Source organism: Apus apus, chromosome 1 (assembly GCF_020740795.1).
Source record: "Apus apus isolate bApuApu2 chromosome 1, bApuApu2.pri.cur, whole genome shotgun sequence".
Classification (NCBI taxonomy): domain Eukaryota; kingdom Metazoa; phylum Chordata; class Aves; order Apodiformes; family Apodidae; genus Apus; species Apus apus.
In genome coordinates, this window is record NC_067282.1 from 173,231,505 (window position 1) to 173,247,639 (window position 16,135).

At 38.4% G+C, this 16,135-nt stretch overlaps 1 protein-coding gene across 1 annotated transcript in view; it reads left to right on the forward strand.

Annotated features, from left to right (window-relative positions):
* LRIG3 (leucine rich repeats and immunoglobulin like domains 3) overlaps positions 1-15,645 on the forward strand; it is a 44,987-nt gene extending 29,342 nt beyond the window's left edge. The window contains exons 10-19 of the mRNA XM_051632571.1: positions 467-538; positions 912-983; positions 3,566-3,729; positions 7,051-7,371; positions 7,911-8,192; positions 8,757-9,209; positions 9,422-9,580; positions 10,672-10,815; positions 10,905-11,180; positions 14,941-15,645. Of these exons, the coding sequence (XP_051488531.1) occupies positions 467-538; positions 912-983; positions 3,566-3,729; positions 7,051-7,371; positions 7,911-8,192; positions 8,757-9,209; positions 9,422-9,580; positions 10,672-10,815; positions 10,905-11,180; positions 14,941-15,185 (2,188 nt within the window). The 3' untranslated portion in view covers positions 15,186-15,645. The remainder of the gene's footprint in view (positions 1-466; positions 539-911; positions 984-3,565; positions 3,730-7,050; positions 7,372-7,910; positions 8,193-8,756; positions 9,210-9,421; positions 9,581-10,671; positions 10,816-10,904; positions 11,181-14,940) is intronic.
* The last annotated feature ends 490 nt before the right edge of the window (positions 15,646-16,135 follow it).

Here is a 16,135-nt window from a genome sequence, read left to right on the forward strand (position 1 = left end):
TCAAACTAATCTGAACTATTTTAAATATTACTACTGTTTATGGAATAATTTCTGGAAAAATGAGGGTTTCACATAATAAGAAGTAGTAAGTTCATACAACAGTGGCATAATGAGAGGGATAGTCTTTGGTAAAGTAACACCGCATCCAATAGAATTGGCTTCATTACATCCAAATTTTCAAATGCAAATCTATGAAATAAAAAGTGGCTTATGTGTATACATATAGACTAATCCATATCACTGACTTTTATACATTAAACGTCTTCTAAAATAATTGTAAAACCTGGTTGTTCACTCAAGGAGAGTAAATTAGTATATTTTAGAGGCGAGACATTTTACTGCATTGGAGAAGACTGAATGGCTTATATTAGTCACAATTTAGAAATAAATGCCAAAAATACTCGGCTCAAGAAAATGCTTCCATTTTATTGCATCTTTTTTTGCATTGTGTACTGGTATTTTTCAGGATACTCCAAGGCAACAGGATTAGATCCATTACAAAGAAAGCATTTTCTGGTTTGGATGCACTTGAACACCTGTAAGTAGTAGGCATTCACATTTAATCCAACATTGGAAAAAATAATTTTTATAATAATTGAAATAAAAGTAGGACTAACAAACTTTACTTAGGACTCTGAATGAAGTACACTTACCCTGGTTGCTACTGTGGTCTTGAGAAAGTTATTTTATTTTGGAGTTATTCTGAAAATGAATTTTGGAATTACTGCAGAAAGTGGTGTGTATTAGGCATGCTGTAAAACTCCTTAATCCTGTCTCTTTAGTTTTTGAAATAGAGAGGATCCTTTGTATGTGACTAAGGTAGCAAACTGTTCCTTGATACTTAAAAGCATTCAGTTCAATAAGTTATCTTTCCTCCTCTAATACTATTTTTCTTTTTATTTTTTTCCTAGAGATCTAAGTAACAATGCAATTATGTCAGTTCAAGGAAATGCATTTTCACAAATGAAGAAACTCAAAGAATTGTAAGTTTCTGTCTAAAGGCATCACCTGTATTAAATATATATTTCCACATAAATGTACAAATAAAAAAAGCTTTGAGATGTTGCCTTATACAGTGATAAACTCCCACTGTAATCTCTCTGAAATGATGTAAAAAAGGCTATGTCAGTGTTTTGTTTTGGTTTTATTTTTTATGTGATGACTGTATTTAAGAGAGATAGTGTGGGATAGCAGGCATTCGTTTTCTGCTACATGTGGTGTCTAGAATCCTTGTTTTAAATTGGCTGATCCCTAATGCGTATTAGATAAGGGAGACTTTGATGTAAAGTGCTATAAGATCAGCAGTGCTATCACTGAGCTAAAGCTTACTGGACCAGTGAAATGCAATGCTGTATTTCTTTTGTAAAGAGCTGGTTGTCAGTGCTTGTAATTGGGTCCTTCTATCCTGTAGTAGCAAAGGGACAGATCTTCAGAGAAGTCATGAAGCGGTCACTGGGAAGCATGTGTTCTTCTAGTGAGTTTTCAGGGTTTTTTGTCCTCTTATCCCCTTTTTCTGGTGATCAATGTAGAAAAACGCTGCCACTGTTCCCTGTGTTTTGAGCACAGCTAATTCTTCCTCTTGCATATATCTTAATGTCTCCTCTGTTCACATCAGCCTTTTCTAGTCAGATCTGCTGTTCTGAACTGCTCTATGGATAATCTTATCTAACTGAAGAATAACAAAAAGATGCTGCTCTCATGATGAGTAGAGACTGCCTAAAGCTTGTCTGGAACTTTTAATTTGTGTTCTCCAGATTTCTATCGAATATCACCCTAGCAGCTGGTTCAGTACTATATCTTATGGTGTTACTTCATGTTGAGTGCCACAGAGAAAATAACAAGGAGTCTTATGTATGTACTTCATAGAGTCATGGAACAACTCAGGTTGGAAGAGACCTCATAAGGTCATCTGGTCCAACTGTTGGTGGAAAAGGGAGATTATCTAGCACGCTGTCCAGTTGCATCTTGAAAACCTCCAGTGCTGGGACTCTGCCATGTCCCTGGGGAAGGTTGTTCCAGCATGTTATTTTTCACGCTGTCAAATCTTTCTTATCTAGACAATACTTGGCTCATTTGAAGTTCAGTTTGATGTTACCCATATCTTGGCATAGCTTCAGCTGTTCTAGAAAGCAGCCACCATGCTTTTACCCATAGCCAGGTGTTTTCAGCCTTTCTTCTTCTGTGAGTTGGGTCTGGTTGTATCACTTTGATCAGTTTGCTGAACTCAATGAGCCAGTTGTAGGACAATTGCTGTATTTGGCACAAGAGAAGTGGTGGGAGCACAGTGCTGACAATTAGGGAATGATACAGATGATTTGAAGAGTGATTAAACGTGATGGAGTGACAGGCTAACACTGCTTCAAGAGGTGTAAGATTGTACAAGATACCAGACTATGAACACTTCAACTATTCAAGATTTGTTGGTGATTTTTTTTTTTTCTGGTACTTTTCTTGAAACACCTGTTAGACATCAGTTATGGCTGAGGAAGATGTAGACAGATGGTAGGAAGTCCTTTCCCAGAAGTAACATTTTTTAGTTTAAATTCCCATCTAGAAATCTTATTCTGAGGCCCCTAGAAAGTAAATCTTAAAATAATATGACAGATATCTACTATATCAGGCTAGCAAAAAATGCTGTGCTTTCTCTGCTGCCTAAGAATAACAAGAATGCCCCTTGAACTTCAGTGGAGGAAGACCTGTTTCATCTCAGTGTGAACTGATGAGCTGGCACCGCTAGGTTTTATCCATGCAGTGTTAGTGTGAAAAAAAGAGCACAGGGATGCTCTTCCTTCCAGAAAAAAAATCAAGAATTGTTATGTCTTCATTTATCTTTAAAGCTGTTTCTCTCACTGGATCTATAAATTATTTTTGCTTTTTCTCCAAGAACAGGTAAGATTGGAAGAGAGGAGGTTTATTGCTGATTGTGTTTTTTAATACGTTTTCTTAAGGGTGATTCTGAGTTTTCAGCCCAAACTGACAACTATTCCTACTTCCAGCTCCTGATTCTAGATGTTTCACAGAATATCCCTTTGCTTTGTTGTTTTTTCCCTCTGTGAAAGTAGCTATTCACTTAGGTCAGGTAAGCTGATTACTAGGTCTGCACTTATTATTTCAACACTTGACTACTCTTCATCTCCCCACTCCCTTTCATAAGTATCTTCCCCAAGATAAATTCTGACTGAAATGGAAATGAGGGAGTGAAATTGTCTCAGAATTCTTTTATATTAGCTTCCATAGTTCCCTTCTGGACTGTTCTCTTACATGTCCATCCTGTGTGTCCTATTGCCAACTGTAGTTTTGTAATGAAGACACTACAAACATGCTGGGCTGCCTGGACTCATATTTGTAGCAGAAGCTCAGGGTTCAGGACAACATGTCTGATTTGCAGAATGTAGGGGTCATGCCAATGGTGTCACCAGATATGAGCTAAATAACATTGTCTTTCTTTTGTGTTATACCTATTTGGCCTAAAAATTCCATTTTGTTACTGACACACTCATATAAATCTGTATTGCAAACAGAAAAAACAAGCAAACAGGCTTTGAATGTAATTGCTTTTTCTTAGGCACTTAAACACATCCAGTCTCTTGTGTGATTGCCAGTTAAAATGGCTACCACAGTGGATGTCAGAGAACAACTTTCAAAGCTTTGTAAATGCCAGTTGTGCCCATCCTCAACTGCTAAAAGGGAGAAGTATTTTTGCTGTCAGCCTGGATGGGTTTGTCTGTGGTGAGTATAGCTTCTATTCTTCATTCCATAGAACAAATTTTGCTGAATGCATTGTTTTTTGTTGTGGTTTCTTTGCTATGTTTTTACTTTCTAATAAAAACGAGAGCATTAATATTTGTTAACATTTCCTTCTCTGTTCCCAAACTATGATGTAGATGCTCAAAGCTTGTGGCTTTGTACAACATGAGGAGTGACTGTTTTCTGACTTTTATTTCATTAACAGCTTGCTTCCGTAGTACATAACATAGCATGCAAGGGAAAGCTCAGTAGTTTGTTGTGGTAAATGTATATGCCTCTATATTTAAGAGATGGATATTGTTTAAAGAACATTTTAAATGAGACGTCTCTTGGCAAACTTCAGATGCAATTTTTGGTTTTGATTATTTGTAAATTATTTTCATACTTCATCAGTCTTGAGGCTATTCCAGAGGTGAGAATATGTGAAGGTAAAATAGCCATACTGGCCTCAGCTGTGGCCTTTTTTGTGTGTGTTTGTTGTCCACTTTAAAAATTATTTGGACCATATAAGTTGTTGCCTGTATGTAAACTGTATTTTAAAGCATCTGATTACCATGCTTCCACTGCTAATATTTTATATTTCAGTACTCCCGATAGTAAATGCTAGTAAAATATTAAGACTTGAGAACTTGAGGTGATAGCATCTGCCTTAAAAATGAAATTTCTCTGTGTATGTTTAGTAGTATTCATTATCACCTATGGATTATGTTCTCTGTTAAAAGGAAAGCAAAGCTAAGCATTCGGAGTAAAGAAGTGTGTTTGAGTACTCTGGTGTATTTAGAACTTGGAAAATGTCCAGAAATTAAAAGCTAACTCAGTTTCCTGTATTTGTGTTGTATACATTTTATTTTCTTAATGAAGAAAATTCAAACTTCATATTCTTTAGAGATAAAACAGTAACCATATTTGTCTTAATAACTTTCCTCTCATAGCAAGTAAGACTGCTTAATTTTTACTGTTGCTTCTCATACCCTATTTTTCAACGGAAAAGCAGGCACAGAATATAAAATAGTGCACAAAAATGTTGCTTTCTCTCTTCCTTTTAGCAGTCAAATATTTACTATATTACTGTTAAATAATGAATGGATGGGGCATAATCTAGGTGCTGCTGAAAAGGAGAAGTTGACACAGTGCAGGAAATTACAGATTACTCAATAGCTAATGGAGTATAGAGGAAGTAGACATCTGTATTTATGAGAAACTCATTCTGGCAAGAAATTAAATTGGGAGATTTAAATAAATACATCTTGTATCTTGAACCATGGGGCACCAGGATTTTTCTTTTAGCTGCTGAATGCCATTTTTACTGAATTAATTTAAAAACCTTTAAGATATATTAGCAAAAAGGGATGGACTAAGAGTAAGTTGCTAGATTTATTACAGAAAGTAATTGTCATGCACAAGTAGCTAAAAACTTACTGAAATCAATGAGTGTTTCATTTTTTATTAAATCTTTAAAGTGTACCATCATCACTATATGTCTGGGTGCACACCTTGCCTTGCCACTTTTACAATGGCCACTTTTGCTTTTGTAGAATTTTCAGCAGGACAGTGTTAAATCCTCTGAAATTCAAATAAAAAAATCAAATATGTATGATTTATATGAGTGTATAAATCCTCCAAATCATGCCAAAATACATATTTTAAGGCATCTGGGAAATAGAAGGGAGTAATCCTAAATTTGTTAGAGGAAAGCCTGTGTTAGGCAAGGGTTCCGTATCTCTGAAACTAAAAAAACCTGAAAATCTGTGTAAATTTTGCTTCTGAAGATCATGTCTTTTAAGCTGAAGCAAATGGTGAGACATTTCTGTATTAAGACAACTGTGAAAGAAAAACAGAATAGATGCTTTCTTGACCTGTATGAATTACTTCAAATTAATATAGTGATGCTAGAAGAGTACCAGCTAGGTGATGAATAGCTTGTTTGCTGTTACACAGTAGCCAAGTGGCTTCTATGGAATGAAAAAATAAATAAGATATTAAAATATTTTATTATCCAATTGCTAGTACAACTAAATTAGAATGAAGAACATTCTTCTGTCCTTTCAGGCTAATTTAAGTATTTATCATGTTTTACTTACTTCATTGACATTGCACAGGGCTAACTGTCAACTCAAGTTGCAAATGGTATAGTTTGTCATGGAGGAGCGTGGATCTGAAGCATGAAAACCAGTTGGCCAGGGAGATTCTTAAGTCCTATTCTTAGAGTCCCAGATTGAGATCCATGTTGCCCTGTTGTTGGAGATCAGCTCCAGACTTACAAGTGTCCTGCAAGGCAGCTCAAGTTCAGCCTATCTGCACATCCCTTTTTCTTTTGTAACATGCAGTGGGGAGATTGTTTAAGGAAATTACACTTTGGCCATGGTACATTGTCCCCAAACAGATGAGATGAAAGAAGGCAAAGGGGCTAGGTTAAATCCTGACTCTCTACAGTACAGGCAGGGTCTGCAGTAAGAAGCTGAGGCCAAAGGCATTTTCTGCAGTGCTTGTGAAGTTTGTGCCTGTGTCTTTGTCAAGATGTAGCAGACATCTTGAAAGTTGGGAATATGCTAAGGCTTTTGCTTTTGGGAGGCCAAGCATATAATTGACAGTTCCTTTTGTACATGCAACATATACGCATTTGACAGAATAAATAGTTCAGGAAGCAACTAATTCTGTAAACTCACAAAATGATACTTTTAAGGTAACTTTCCAATAGTAAAGGAACCCCCAGAAGCTAATATCTTGAAATTCTTGTTTGCTGCCCTTCTTAAGGGGGTTTCAGCACTGCTGTGTTTGTAAGGTGGAACAAACAGCTATAGATAACTGGAAAAATGACTTTTGTACATGTTTTGGGTTTTTTGTGGCTTTAAGGAAAACCCTCCACTTTAACTTGCAGGTTCTTATGGCAGAAGAACTATGCTTTCAATAAAGAAAAACCTTACAGCAGCCTTAGGCATTGTAAAGATGAAGGATAGGCTTCATGGCTGGCTTTCAGAATAGTTCTTACGGACGTCAGGGGCTGGTTCTCTCCTCTTTAGTGCTGGTCTTGAGCAAACTGTACAAACAGTTTGCTTTTAAGCATGCTTTCCTTTCAATAAATGATGACTTGGCACAATACATTCATAAATATGGCATTTAAAAATGCCTAAGGCTAGGGAAATTTAAAATGAAAACATTGCATATCCATTTTATTAATAATTATCTGGTCCTTCTGTCAAACCTATAAAATGAGGCTTACAAACTCTTGCTAAAAAGAGTCCTTGGGCCTCACATAATTTTTTTTTCTCTTCCTCTGTGTTACTTTTTCTCCCATATGTGCAGATGATTTTCCTAAACCACAGATCACTGTCCAGCCAGAAACCCAGTCAGCAATCAAAGGCACCAATTTGAGTTTTGTATGTTCAGCAGCCAGCAGCAGTGATTCCCCAATGACTTTTGCATGGAAGAAAGACAATGAATTACTGCAAGATGCTGAAATGGAGAATTATGCACACCTCCGGGCACAGGGCGGCGAAGTAATGGAGTACACTACCATCCTTCGACTGCGCAATGTTGAATTCAGTAATGAAGGGAAATACCAGTGTGTTATTTCAAATCATTTTGGTTCATCCTACTCTGTCAAAGCCAAACTTACAGTGAACAGTAAGTGTTTTACTTTTTGCTTGTGGACTTGAAGTAGAATGATTTTAATCAAGATATATAAACACAGTTTTTCCATTCTCATCATCTGTGTCTTTTAGAAGATCCCTTCATAAGCTGAGAATATTTCTTAAAATGTATCTAGTTCCAAGGTCACCATACTGTTTTATAGCTGGTCCCATTGTGCTGAAACATAGTATAGGAAAAAACAAATAACAGAACCAATTCATAATAAGTCTGACAAAGTCTGTGTAACAAGATGGGAAAACATTAGTCTTTTCTTCACAGAAGGCAAGTGTATACTCTGTTTCAAGGTACTATTAAAAGGTCATGGAGGATGCTGTTAGCAGAAAGGAGGTTTTGATCTAGGTGGTCTCACGTATTTTATGGCTCCCTCCCTTTGTCTTTGCTGGCTACTGATAAATGTAGATTGTATGCTTCTGTATTTTTAGGTCTGGGAAAGGTGTTAAGAATATGCTGTGCGAAAAAAAAGGAAAACTGTGCTTCATTTATTCATTTTGGTGTCACTTATTTTTCTTTAGTGCTGCCTTCATTTACAAAGATTCCCATGGACTTAACCATTCGGGCTGGGGCAATGGCACGTTTGGAATGTGCTGCAGTGGGGCATCCTGTCCCACAGATTGCTTGGCAGAAAGATGGTGGAACAGATTTTCCTGCAGCACGCAAAAGGCGCATGCATGTCATGCCTGAAGATGATGTATTCTTTATTGTTGATGTAAAAATCGAGGACACGGGCGTTTATAGCTGTACAGCTCAAAACACTGCTGGGAGCATTTCAGCTAATGCAACATTAACAGTACTAGGTAAGACGCTGGCAATCCTTGACACAATCTCTTTGAACAGTACTATTGCTGAGCACTTTCAAATGGTCAGCTTTTAGAAAGAAAAATATTCTGAAATAATTTGTCTTGACACACACAGACGAAAAATATGTGCTCCAGCACACAATCACTATCATGATGAAAAATAATAGAATTTAGTTACATTTCTCAGTGTATACACAATGTCTGATATGCAGGGGGAAAGAAAGGGGGCTGTTATTTTTTGTTTAGAGACAGGAGATTTTGTTTAACTTTTAATTTCCTCATGTTTTGTTAACCATTTTTAATCTAGTTCTCTCCAAGCATGTATGATTTGTCCTTTTTACGTTCTAAGGTAATGAAGCAGATAGGCCTGATGACTTGAGAAGTAAACTGTAGGCTCTAAGTTAAAGTTCCTTTAATGTGTTTTTTCTGAGAATGAGAGGAAGCTTCGTTAGGCCTTACTGATGCATTTAATTTAGCTTTTCCTCTTGAACTGTGAAGTAAAGGGATATGTTCCCATTCTTGCAAGGTCATGTAGAATATAAGGCTTGTGCTTTCTTTCAGAAACACCATCATTTTTGCGGCCTTTGCTGGATCGAACTGTAACAAAAGGTGAAACTGCAGTCTTGCAGTGTATTGCTGGTGGTAGCCCTCCGCCCCGACTGAACTGGACTAAGGATGACAGCCCTCTCGTGGTAACAGAAAGACATTTCTTTGCTGCAGGCAATCAGTTGCTAATTATTGTGGATACAGATGTAGAAGATGCTGGGAAGTACACTTGTGAAATGTCTAATACACTTGGAACAGAACGGGGCAACATCCGTCTTAATGTAATTCCTACTCCCACCTGTGATTCTCCTCAAAACGTTGCCCCATCACTTGATGATGATGGATGGGCCACAGTTGGCATTGTGATCATAGCTGTGGTTTGCTGTGTGGTGGGCACTTCCTTGGTGTGGGTGGTCATCATCTACCACACCAGAAGGAGAAATGAAGATTGCAGCATCACAAATACAGGTGAGTTAACTGAAGGTTTGCCTTGGAAAGGAAAAAAAATTGTTTGTGGTTGCTTTGCAATTACTTTATTGTAGGAACATTTGTGTGCTTTGACTCAGAGTCAGAAGAGTGAATTACTTTTTACCTTCGGGGCTTTGCTGAAAAGTTAAAAAATACTTCTAAAAACTCTGAAGCATGCTGATGGCTTTTCTATGTGTTTTGCTTTCCCACAGATGAAACAAATTTGCCTGCTGACATTCCAAGTTACCTGTCATCCCAGGGTACACTGGCTGAGAGGCAGGATGGATATGGTTCATCGGAAAATGGCAGTCATCATCAGTTCCTCACATCTTCTGTGGGAGGGTATTTTTTGCAGCAGAGGGACAGTAATGGTAGGTTAAGCAGATTTTCTGTGTTGCTTGAATAGCTGCAGTTTGGCTATTGTCTTTCCAACTAATAGAAAAAACACTAAATAAACATCTTTACTCAAGTTTGAGAGGATGAAATTTACTGCTTGGGATTGCTTCAACAAGATAATAACAGAAGCTTCATTCTGTTCATCCAAATGATGTTAATGGCTTTGCTTAAATCATGAAGTTTTTCTCTCATCTCAAGGGTAAATTTAAACTGATGATCACATTTCCAAAACAAGAGTGTTCAAAAGGAATTACAACAGTATGGCTTCCTCTGTTATAGCTTGGAAAGGTTGTTTTAAATGGAATGTAGGAACGGGTGGTAATATCAGTGCAACTTCAGTATAATATAAGTGATTAAACTTTTCTGTTAGAAAACTCATTAGGGTCAGAGTCAATAAAGGATTTAAGGTGACTGCAATTTCAAAGCTCCTGTACTTGGTATTTATACATCTGGCCCCTGAGAATCCAGACCACTGGGTTACTGAGGAAAAGGCACCTCGCTGGGAGGGGGTTGGAGTTGAGATACAGTCTAGAGTTCAGGCAGGTGGAAATGGAGCAGAGGTGAGATAGTTCTGCAGTTGTAGGGTAATGACAGGAGCAGCCTCTTTGTGGAGCAAGACCATATCCACAGCTTTCAGGAACCATTGAGCTGAAAGTCAGTATAGCTGTTAGAGCAGCCAGTGACCCCCTCAGATTCTTCCACCTGGGACTTTCTCATTAGCCTCTGTGCTCTGAAAGGTGGCTGTGTGACAGAGCATGAGCTTGGCTTCCAGTGCTTTGAAGGAAGGAAGTGCTTGGTTCTGATCCCTGTGATTGGATTTGTTCCATTATCCAGGGACTGTGTAATGATGCCAAGTGTGACACATTCTCTGTTAAACTAATTCATTGAACACTTGCTAGGATTAGAGCTACCATCAAAAGGTTAGGTTAAACTTAAGTAAGCTCTAAATACACCAGGAAACTAATTGAACAGCCTGGATTCTTAAAAGAAAAAAACTTATTCAAGAAACTATAAACTGAAGCTTAAGAAGAGACCGTACCCTGACTTGTCAATTTTATTTTTAAAGGCATTTGCCATCTAGATAACGGCAGTGAAACGGACTTGGAGGGTGTTGCGGATCAGTTTCTTTGTCACTATTTGGGGACTTCAGGGACTTTGTATTTGAAAGGAAATAGATATGGCTCTGAGACGTTCGAAGCATACAGTGCAAGTAAGTTGAGGGGAAGGGTTTAAGTTTTAGTCCTAATTTGATCTTGTGCAATGATGAATCTATATAAAGACAATTTTTGTTTTTGTTAGGTTGCAGCCCTGACCAAAGAACAGCATGCCTGGACCCTTATGAGTCTGGATATTTAAAGAAAAAGGAATGCTACCAATATTCACCTTCACCAGAAGATCCCTTTGACCAGTGTGTTGGCATTATTGGGATGCAGGCTACAAGTAGCAAATTGATTAACTCCATTTGTACTCAAAATGAAGGAACTGAACAAAAAAGCAAAATTCTAAACTCAGAAACATTTGATGTAAACAGAAGTTTGGAACCCTCATCTGTTATCAATAACAGCACTTTCATGGGTATGTTCTATCTATTGGCTTTCTTTTATGCTGCTGGTATCCTTACTGTCTCATTTTCTACTTCCAATACTAAGCTGAGCTGATTTCTCAACTTTTCCACTCTTACAATAGGTAGTTCTGAATTAGTGTTTAGATACTCGTATAGCTAGTGTTGTGAAAAACATTTTGTGCGAGCTTCTTTTTGTGGGTGTCTGTGAATTTGGTAAGATAATGCAGCATGTGGAATATAAATACTTCAGAAAGGAGGAGTGGAAGTAGCAGAGGAAGGGCAGTTGTCCTTGACATTTTGCATGTGTTTTTGTCTTTTTGTTCTCTTGCCCCTTTTTCCTCCCCTGAGTAACTTGCAGTACTGCAGTATCTATTTTTTAAGGCCCAAACAGCTGAACTGTACACTGTCACGGGTGGACTCAGGATCAGCAATTAAATCAATGACAACAATGTTCTCGGTCCCCTCCCCCTGCCATCCAGGTAGGGAAAGGAGAGTGAGAATGGAGAGAGACTTTGCAGATTAAAAACTAAACTAGACAGCTTTCATGACATATCAATGATAAAAGAAAATATGTACAAATATATACAAGTAGGTGCAGTAATGTGCAAAAGCCCTATCACCTCGCCCCCGCCAACCTCAGCAACTCCCACAGCATCTTCTGAGCTGTGAGCAGTTCTGAAATGTCCTGGAGCGCTGCCAGAGAGAGTGGCAGAGCCAACAGGAGCTGAGAGTAGTTATGAGGGTCAGGAACGCATGGGCCTAGGGATGAAAGGAGATGGATAGATGGAGTCTTCCCTGGACGCTGGCTGTGGACAGAACTGAAGAGAAGAGAAAAAGGGCTTGACTTCTGTGATCCCTGAATTTATACCAAGTGCCACATAAATATATAGATGGAATATTTTGTTTCGCCGATTTTGCCATCTGTCTAGTCTGCTTCTCCCTATGGGAGGGTTGTAGATAATGGCCCTTCTGCTCCTTTAGTGTCAAAGCAGCAGATTCAACAAGCAGAGCAAAGCATCCTTGGTCTCTCAGCAGGTACTATAAGCATTCCAGTGCTATCAGTCCACCAGCTGGAAAACTTGCTGTTAGTTTCAGCAAGTGTGCTGCTTTAAAGAGAGTTCGCTGAAGGAAAAAAAAAAACAGTAAAAAGAAAACTGGCTTCATCCCAGGTCAAACCAGGACAACACACAGGCTCACTCTCTCTGTGCTCTAGTGCAAGAGGACAGTTGGATGTTCCAAAACACAGGTTGCCCACTGGATCCTACCAGGAGTTATCCAGATGTTCTCTATCCTGTGTTACAGAGGGAGCAGCTTGAGGCTGGATCAGAAGCATAACTGACATACCTTGAATGAGTCCTTAAGTCAAAGGTGGCAGTCCAGTGAGGTGGTTCACCCCTGGATGTACCTGTGAGGCCTTCTCTGCTCCTCAGGAAACCTGATTTCTAAAGAGCCATTAGATACACCATCCAAAATGTTTGAAATTCAGGAGCAGAAAAGTTATGCTCATTATGCAGTTTTACTGTAATATTTAGATTACTGAGAGATCTTAATAGCTAATGCTTACATAAAAATCACATCACTGCTGTGATTCTTAGCTTTTATAGCTGCCAGATTCCATGAAAATTAGAGTACTTACTTAAGTACACCTTAACAAACTTCGGGCATGCCAGAAATCTTACCTGTCAGGCAAAAACTGTGCAAGGTCCCAGAAGGGCTCAGGGCAGATGGAGATACTTGAATGGCAGTGTATGAGTCTATATTGTATGATACAATGAGCCCTCTCCACCCCTCCTTTGTCTTTTTTTTTCAGTGCATATGACAAAAGAGTTCCTGAAGCTTAATTCAGGGTTTACAATTTTATTCCAGATTGCAGGGAGAGGTGGGAGGAAGGAGTAAAGTGTTTCTTTACCTTTGAAGCTCCCCATGTTTTGGGTGTTGGTTTGGTTGGTTAGTTTAAAACACATATAAAGCCACATACTGCTTTCATCCCTGTGATATCTGAGCACCAAGTACAGCCCTGGGTCCATGGATCATCTCCTGGCTGGTGTGTCAGCATGGTTAATCAAGGTCTAGGTCTGCTGGCTCTGCAAGGGTGCCTGAGGGAATGTGCATCACTGGACTCTTTGTTCTCAGGGGGTGGGAGGTACAGGCTCTGAAGTTTTCCCCCTTCAAAAGCCAGATGCTTGGTCTGTGAAACATTGCAGATGCCATGACATCTGGCAGAGGCCCTGGGACTAGACAATGTTCTCCTGACTGCCTACCACTATTGCTTTGGTAGGACCGTGCAGATAGGGCTTTTCCACATGTCTCCTGCAGAAAGTAGTTCTACTGTATGTGGATATACACAGGAGTTAATGCAACCTCGAGGTCTTATATTCCACTTTCTGCCCTAAAAATTTCTGCAGAGCTACATTATTTTGTCAGATCACTGAGTTACTACCCAACCCAAGTTGCATATTCATACCTTTGATGTGTCATAATCATTAGAATTCTTCACTCAGAGAACCTAAGGTTAGATTTTGTAGGTGATGCCTGTCAAAGAAGTCTTGATAGATTTCTCTTCTTTAGTTGTGGGTTGCCTTTTTCAGCATTGTGTTCAAATTCAGCCCTCCTTGTGCCTCTGCAATCAAAATGAAGAAGACAGCTGGCATTGACATCACTGTGGATGCACGAGAGAAAGTTCACAGCTTGGATTTATTTTTTTCAAGACAGGATTCATTTGTAGCTTTGGTGCTGTGAGGCACATCCTTTCATATTGTGTTAACAGCAAAATTGCTCTGCAAATAATTGATGGCAAATGTGGACCTTGTCCAAATCCATTTTTAGTAACATCTCAGATTACAGTTTCACTTGAAACATTTGTAACTAAGCAAAACTAAAAGCATGGCTTTTTGGGTGTAAAATTTATGAACCATATTAGTATTATTGATAAAAACTGAGTTCTTAAAAATCAGCCGGTGGCACATTGTGCTATGAAAATAAGTCTTTTGGGTGTCACAGACAATATGACTTGCAACAGTCATCTCTTTCTTCAGTGAAAAAAGAGAAGACCCTTCTTGCAGAGGGGTTAATGCTAACACCTTCCCAATGGTGAAGCGTGACAGGCACACTAATTATTTTCAGGCTGATAAATCCAGATCATTAATAAAGGTTCAACTGAAATGCCAACTTCGTTTTGGGCTATGTCTGTTCTAGCCAGCTGTGGGCAAAGAAATGAACAGGTGTGAATGGAGAATTCGGCTGGTGGGACAGAAAAACACTAGGTTAGCATTCAGATTGTATAGTGAGAGAATGTTGTATAACCCTGCAAATGTTGGATTTTTTCCTTTTTAATTTTTGCTGAACTGCACGGCAGGTTTTATGTGCCATTTGTTCACTGAAGAACATAACAGGGAGACTGTTCTGACTTTCACATGAGAAACTGTCTTGTGATATGTTTGCAGTTTTGTCTATGTGCCCACCATCCCTCCTGACCACCCTTCCCAAAGAAAAATGGGCAAGGGACTAGTCAGGAAAACAGAAGTAATGAAGTTGTGTGTGGCTATATGTTTACTTTGGAAATGTTTTTAATGTCTCAGGTGGCAGAATCTTGCTTTATGCTTGTGCATGTTTTCTTTTAAGGGGTAAAATAACAGTTAAGTAAAATCTAACTTTGGTGAACTTTTGCTTATGTCTGTTCTTGGCTTGCATTCTAACGTACAGCCCTTAGTGAGACACAAAACTGTTAGCATCAGTATTTCTGTACTTACTTACTCATTTACTGTCTTTCAGGAACATTTGGAAAGCCTTTATGGAGGCCTCAGCTGGACTCTCTTTCAAGTTGTAGACAGCCAGCAACTTGCCAACCAAAAACCTCCCATAATAATCCTCATGCCTCACTGGACTTTGATGCAGAGGCAGACGAAGATGGAAAGGAAAGGACAGTCTGTAGAGGAGAAAATAACATTTATACTTACAAACAATCCTTTGAAAACTTTAGGACTTCAACTTTCCATTCCTGTGATTTGGATACATAGCTCCTTTTGGACCTGCCATTGATTTCTGAAACCAAAGAAATACTTTGACATACTACTACTACCTCAGTGTGAAATTTTATTTAAAAAGGAAAGGAAGAAGAGAAGAAAGAAACCACATGATGCAATGAATTCAGAACAAATAAATGCATTTTTATTCAAATAAAGCAGAATTGCCAGAATGTTCTAAGTTTTTATACAGGGAAACATTCCTTACAAAAATACTATATTTCTAATTATTTTATAGCTTTGTTTTATACAAATAATATCTTTTGTAAATTAATGGTGTAAATAATACAGCATATGTATTTCTATGTCAGACTTCATTTTATTGAAATGAGTAGTATTCATTCTAATTTTGTACTGTTACTTGTACCTTTTTACAAATGGAAACCCCATGCTGTTTGCAGGTAACATGCATCTTATTTGCACATTACTTTTAATAAAACATGCTGCCATGTGGTCTCTGACCCACATTTGTGTATGAAGAATGAAAAGTGTGAATTATGTTTATAGGTAGAGGAGTGTTGCATCTATAGGTGCTTTTTGTTGCCTGTCTGTACCTTTATTTGTCTTAAGCTTGTATCTCTGGATTTACTGAGTTGAGTATGTTCAGCTTCTAAGAGCAAGTGTCATCCTGCCACAACTTCTGATGGCTGCTAAGGTGGGTTGAAGCTATTTATGCCAAAATAAGTATGGAGATCTTTCACTTTGTTAGTTCCCACTGTTAGGTGTCTGTGCATATGTTCTCAGTTTTCATGCACACGAGGCTGTAATACCAACAGTCTGCCCATGCCTGTGTGCAAATAATGTGCATGCATCTGGTGGAGGGTATGCACAGTAGATGCTCAAATCCATATCAAGCTATTTAGTAGAAGAAGAAAAAGGCACTGGATGTCTGCCTGGTGGCATCACTCTTCTAAGTGACTTAGTGTTAAGTGTTTGCCAAAAAT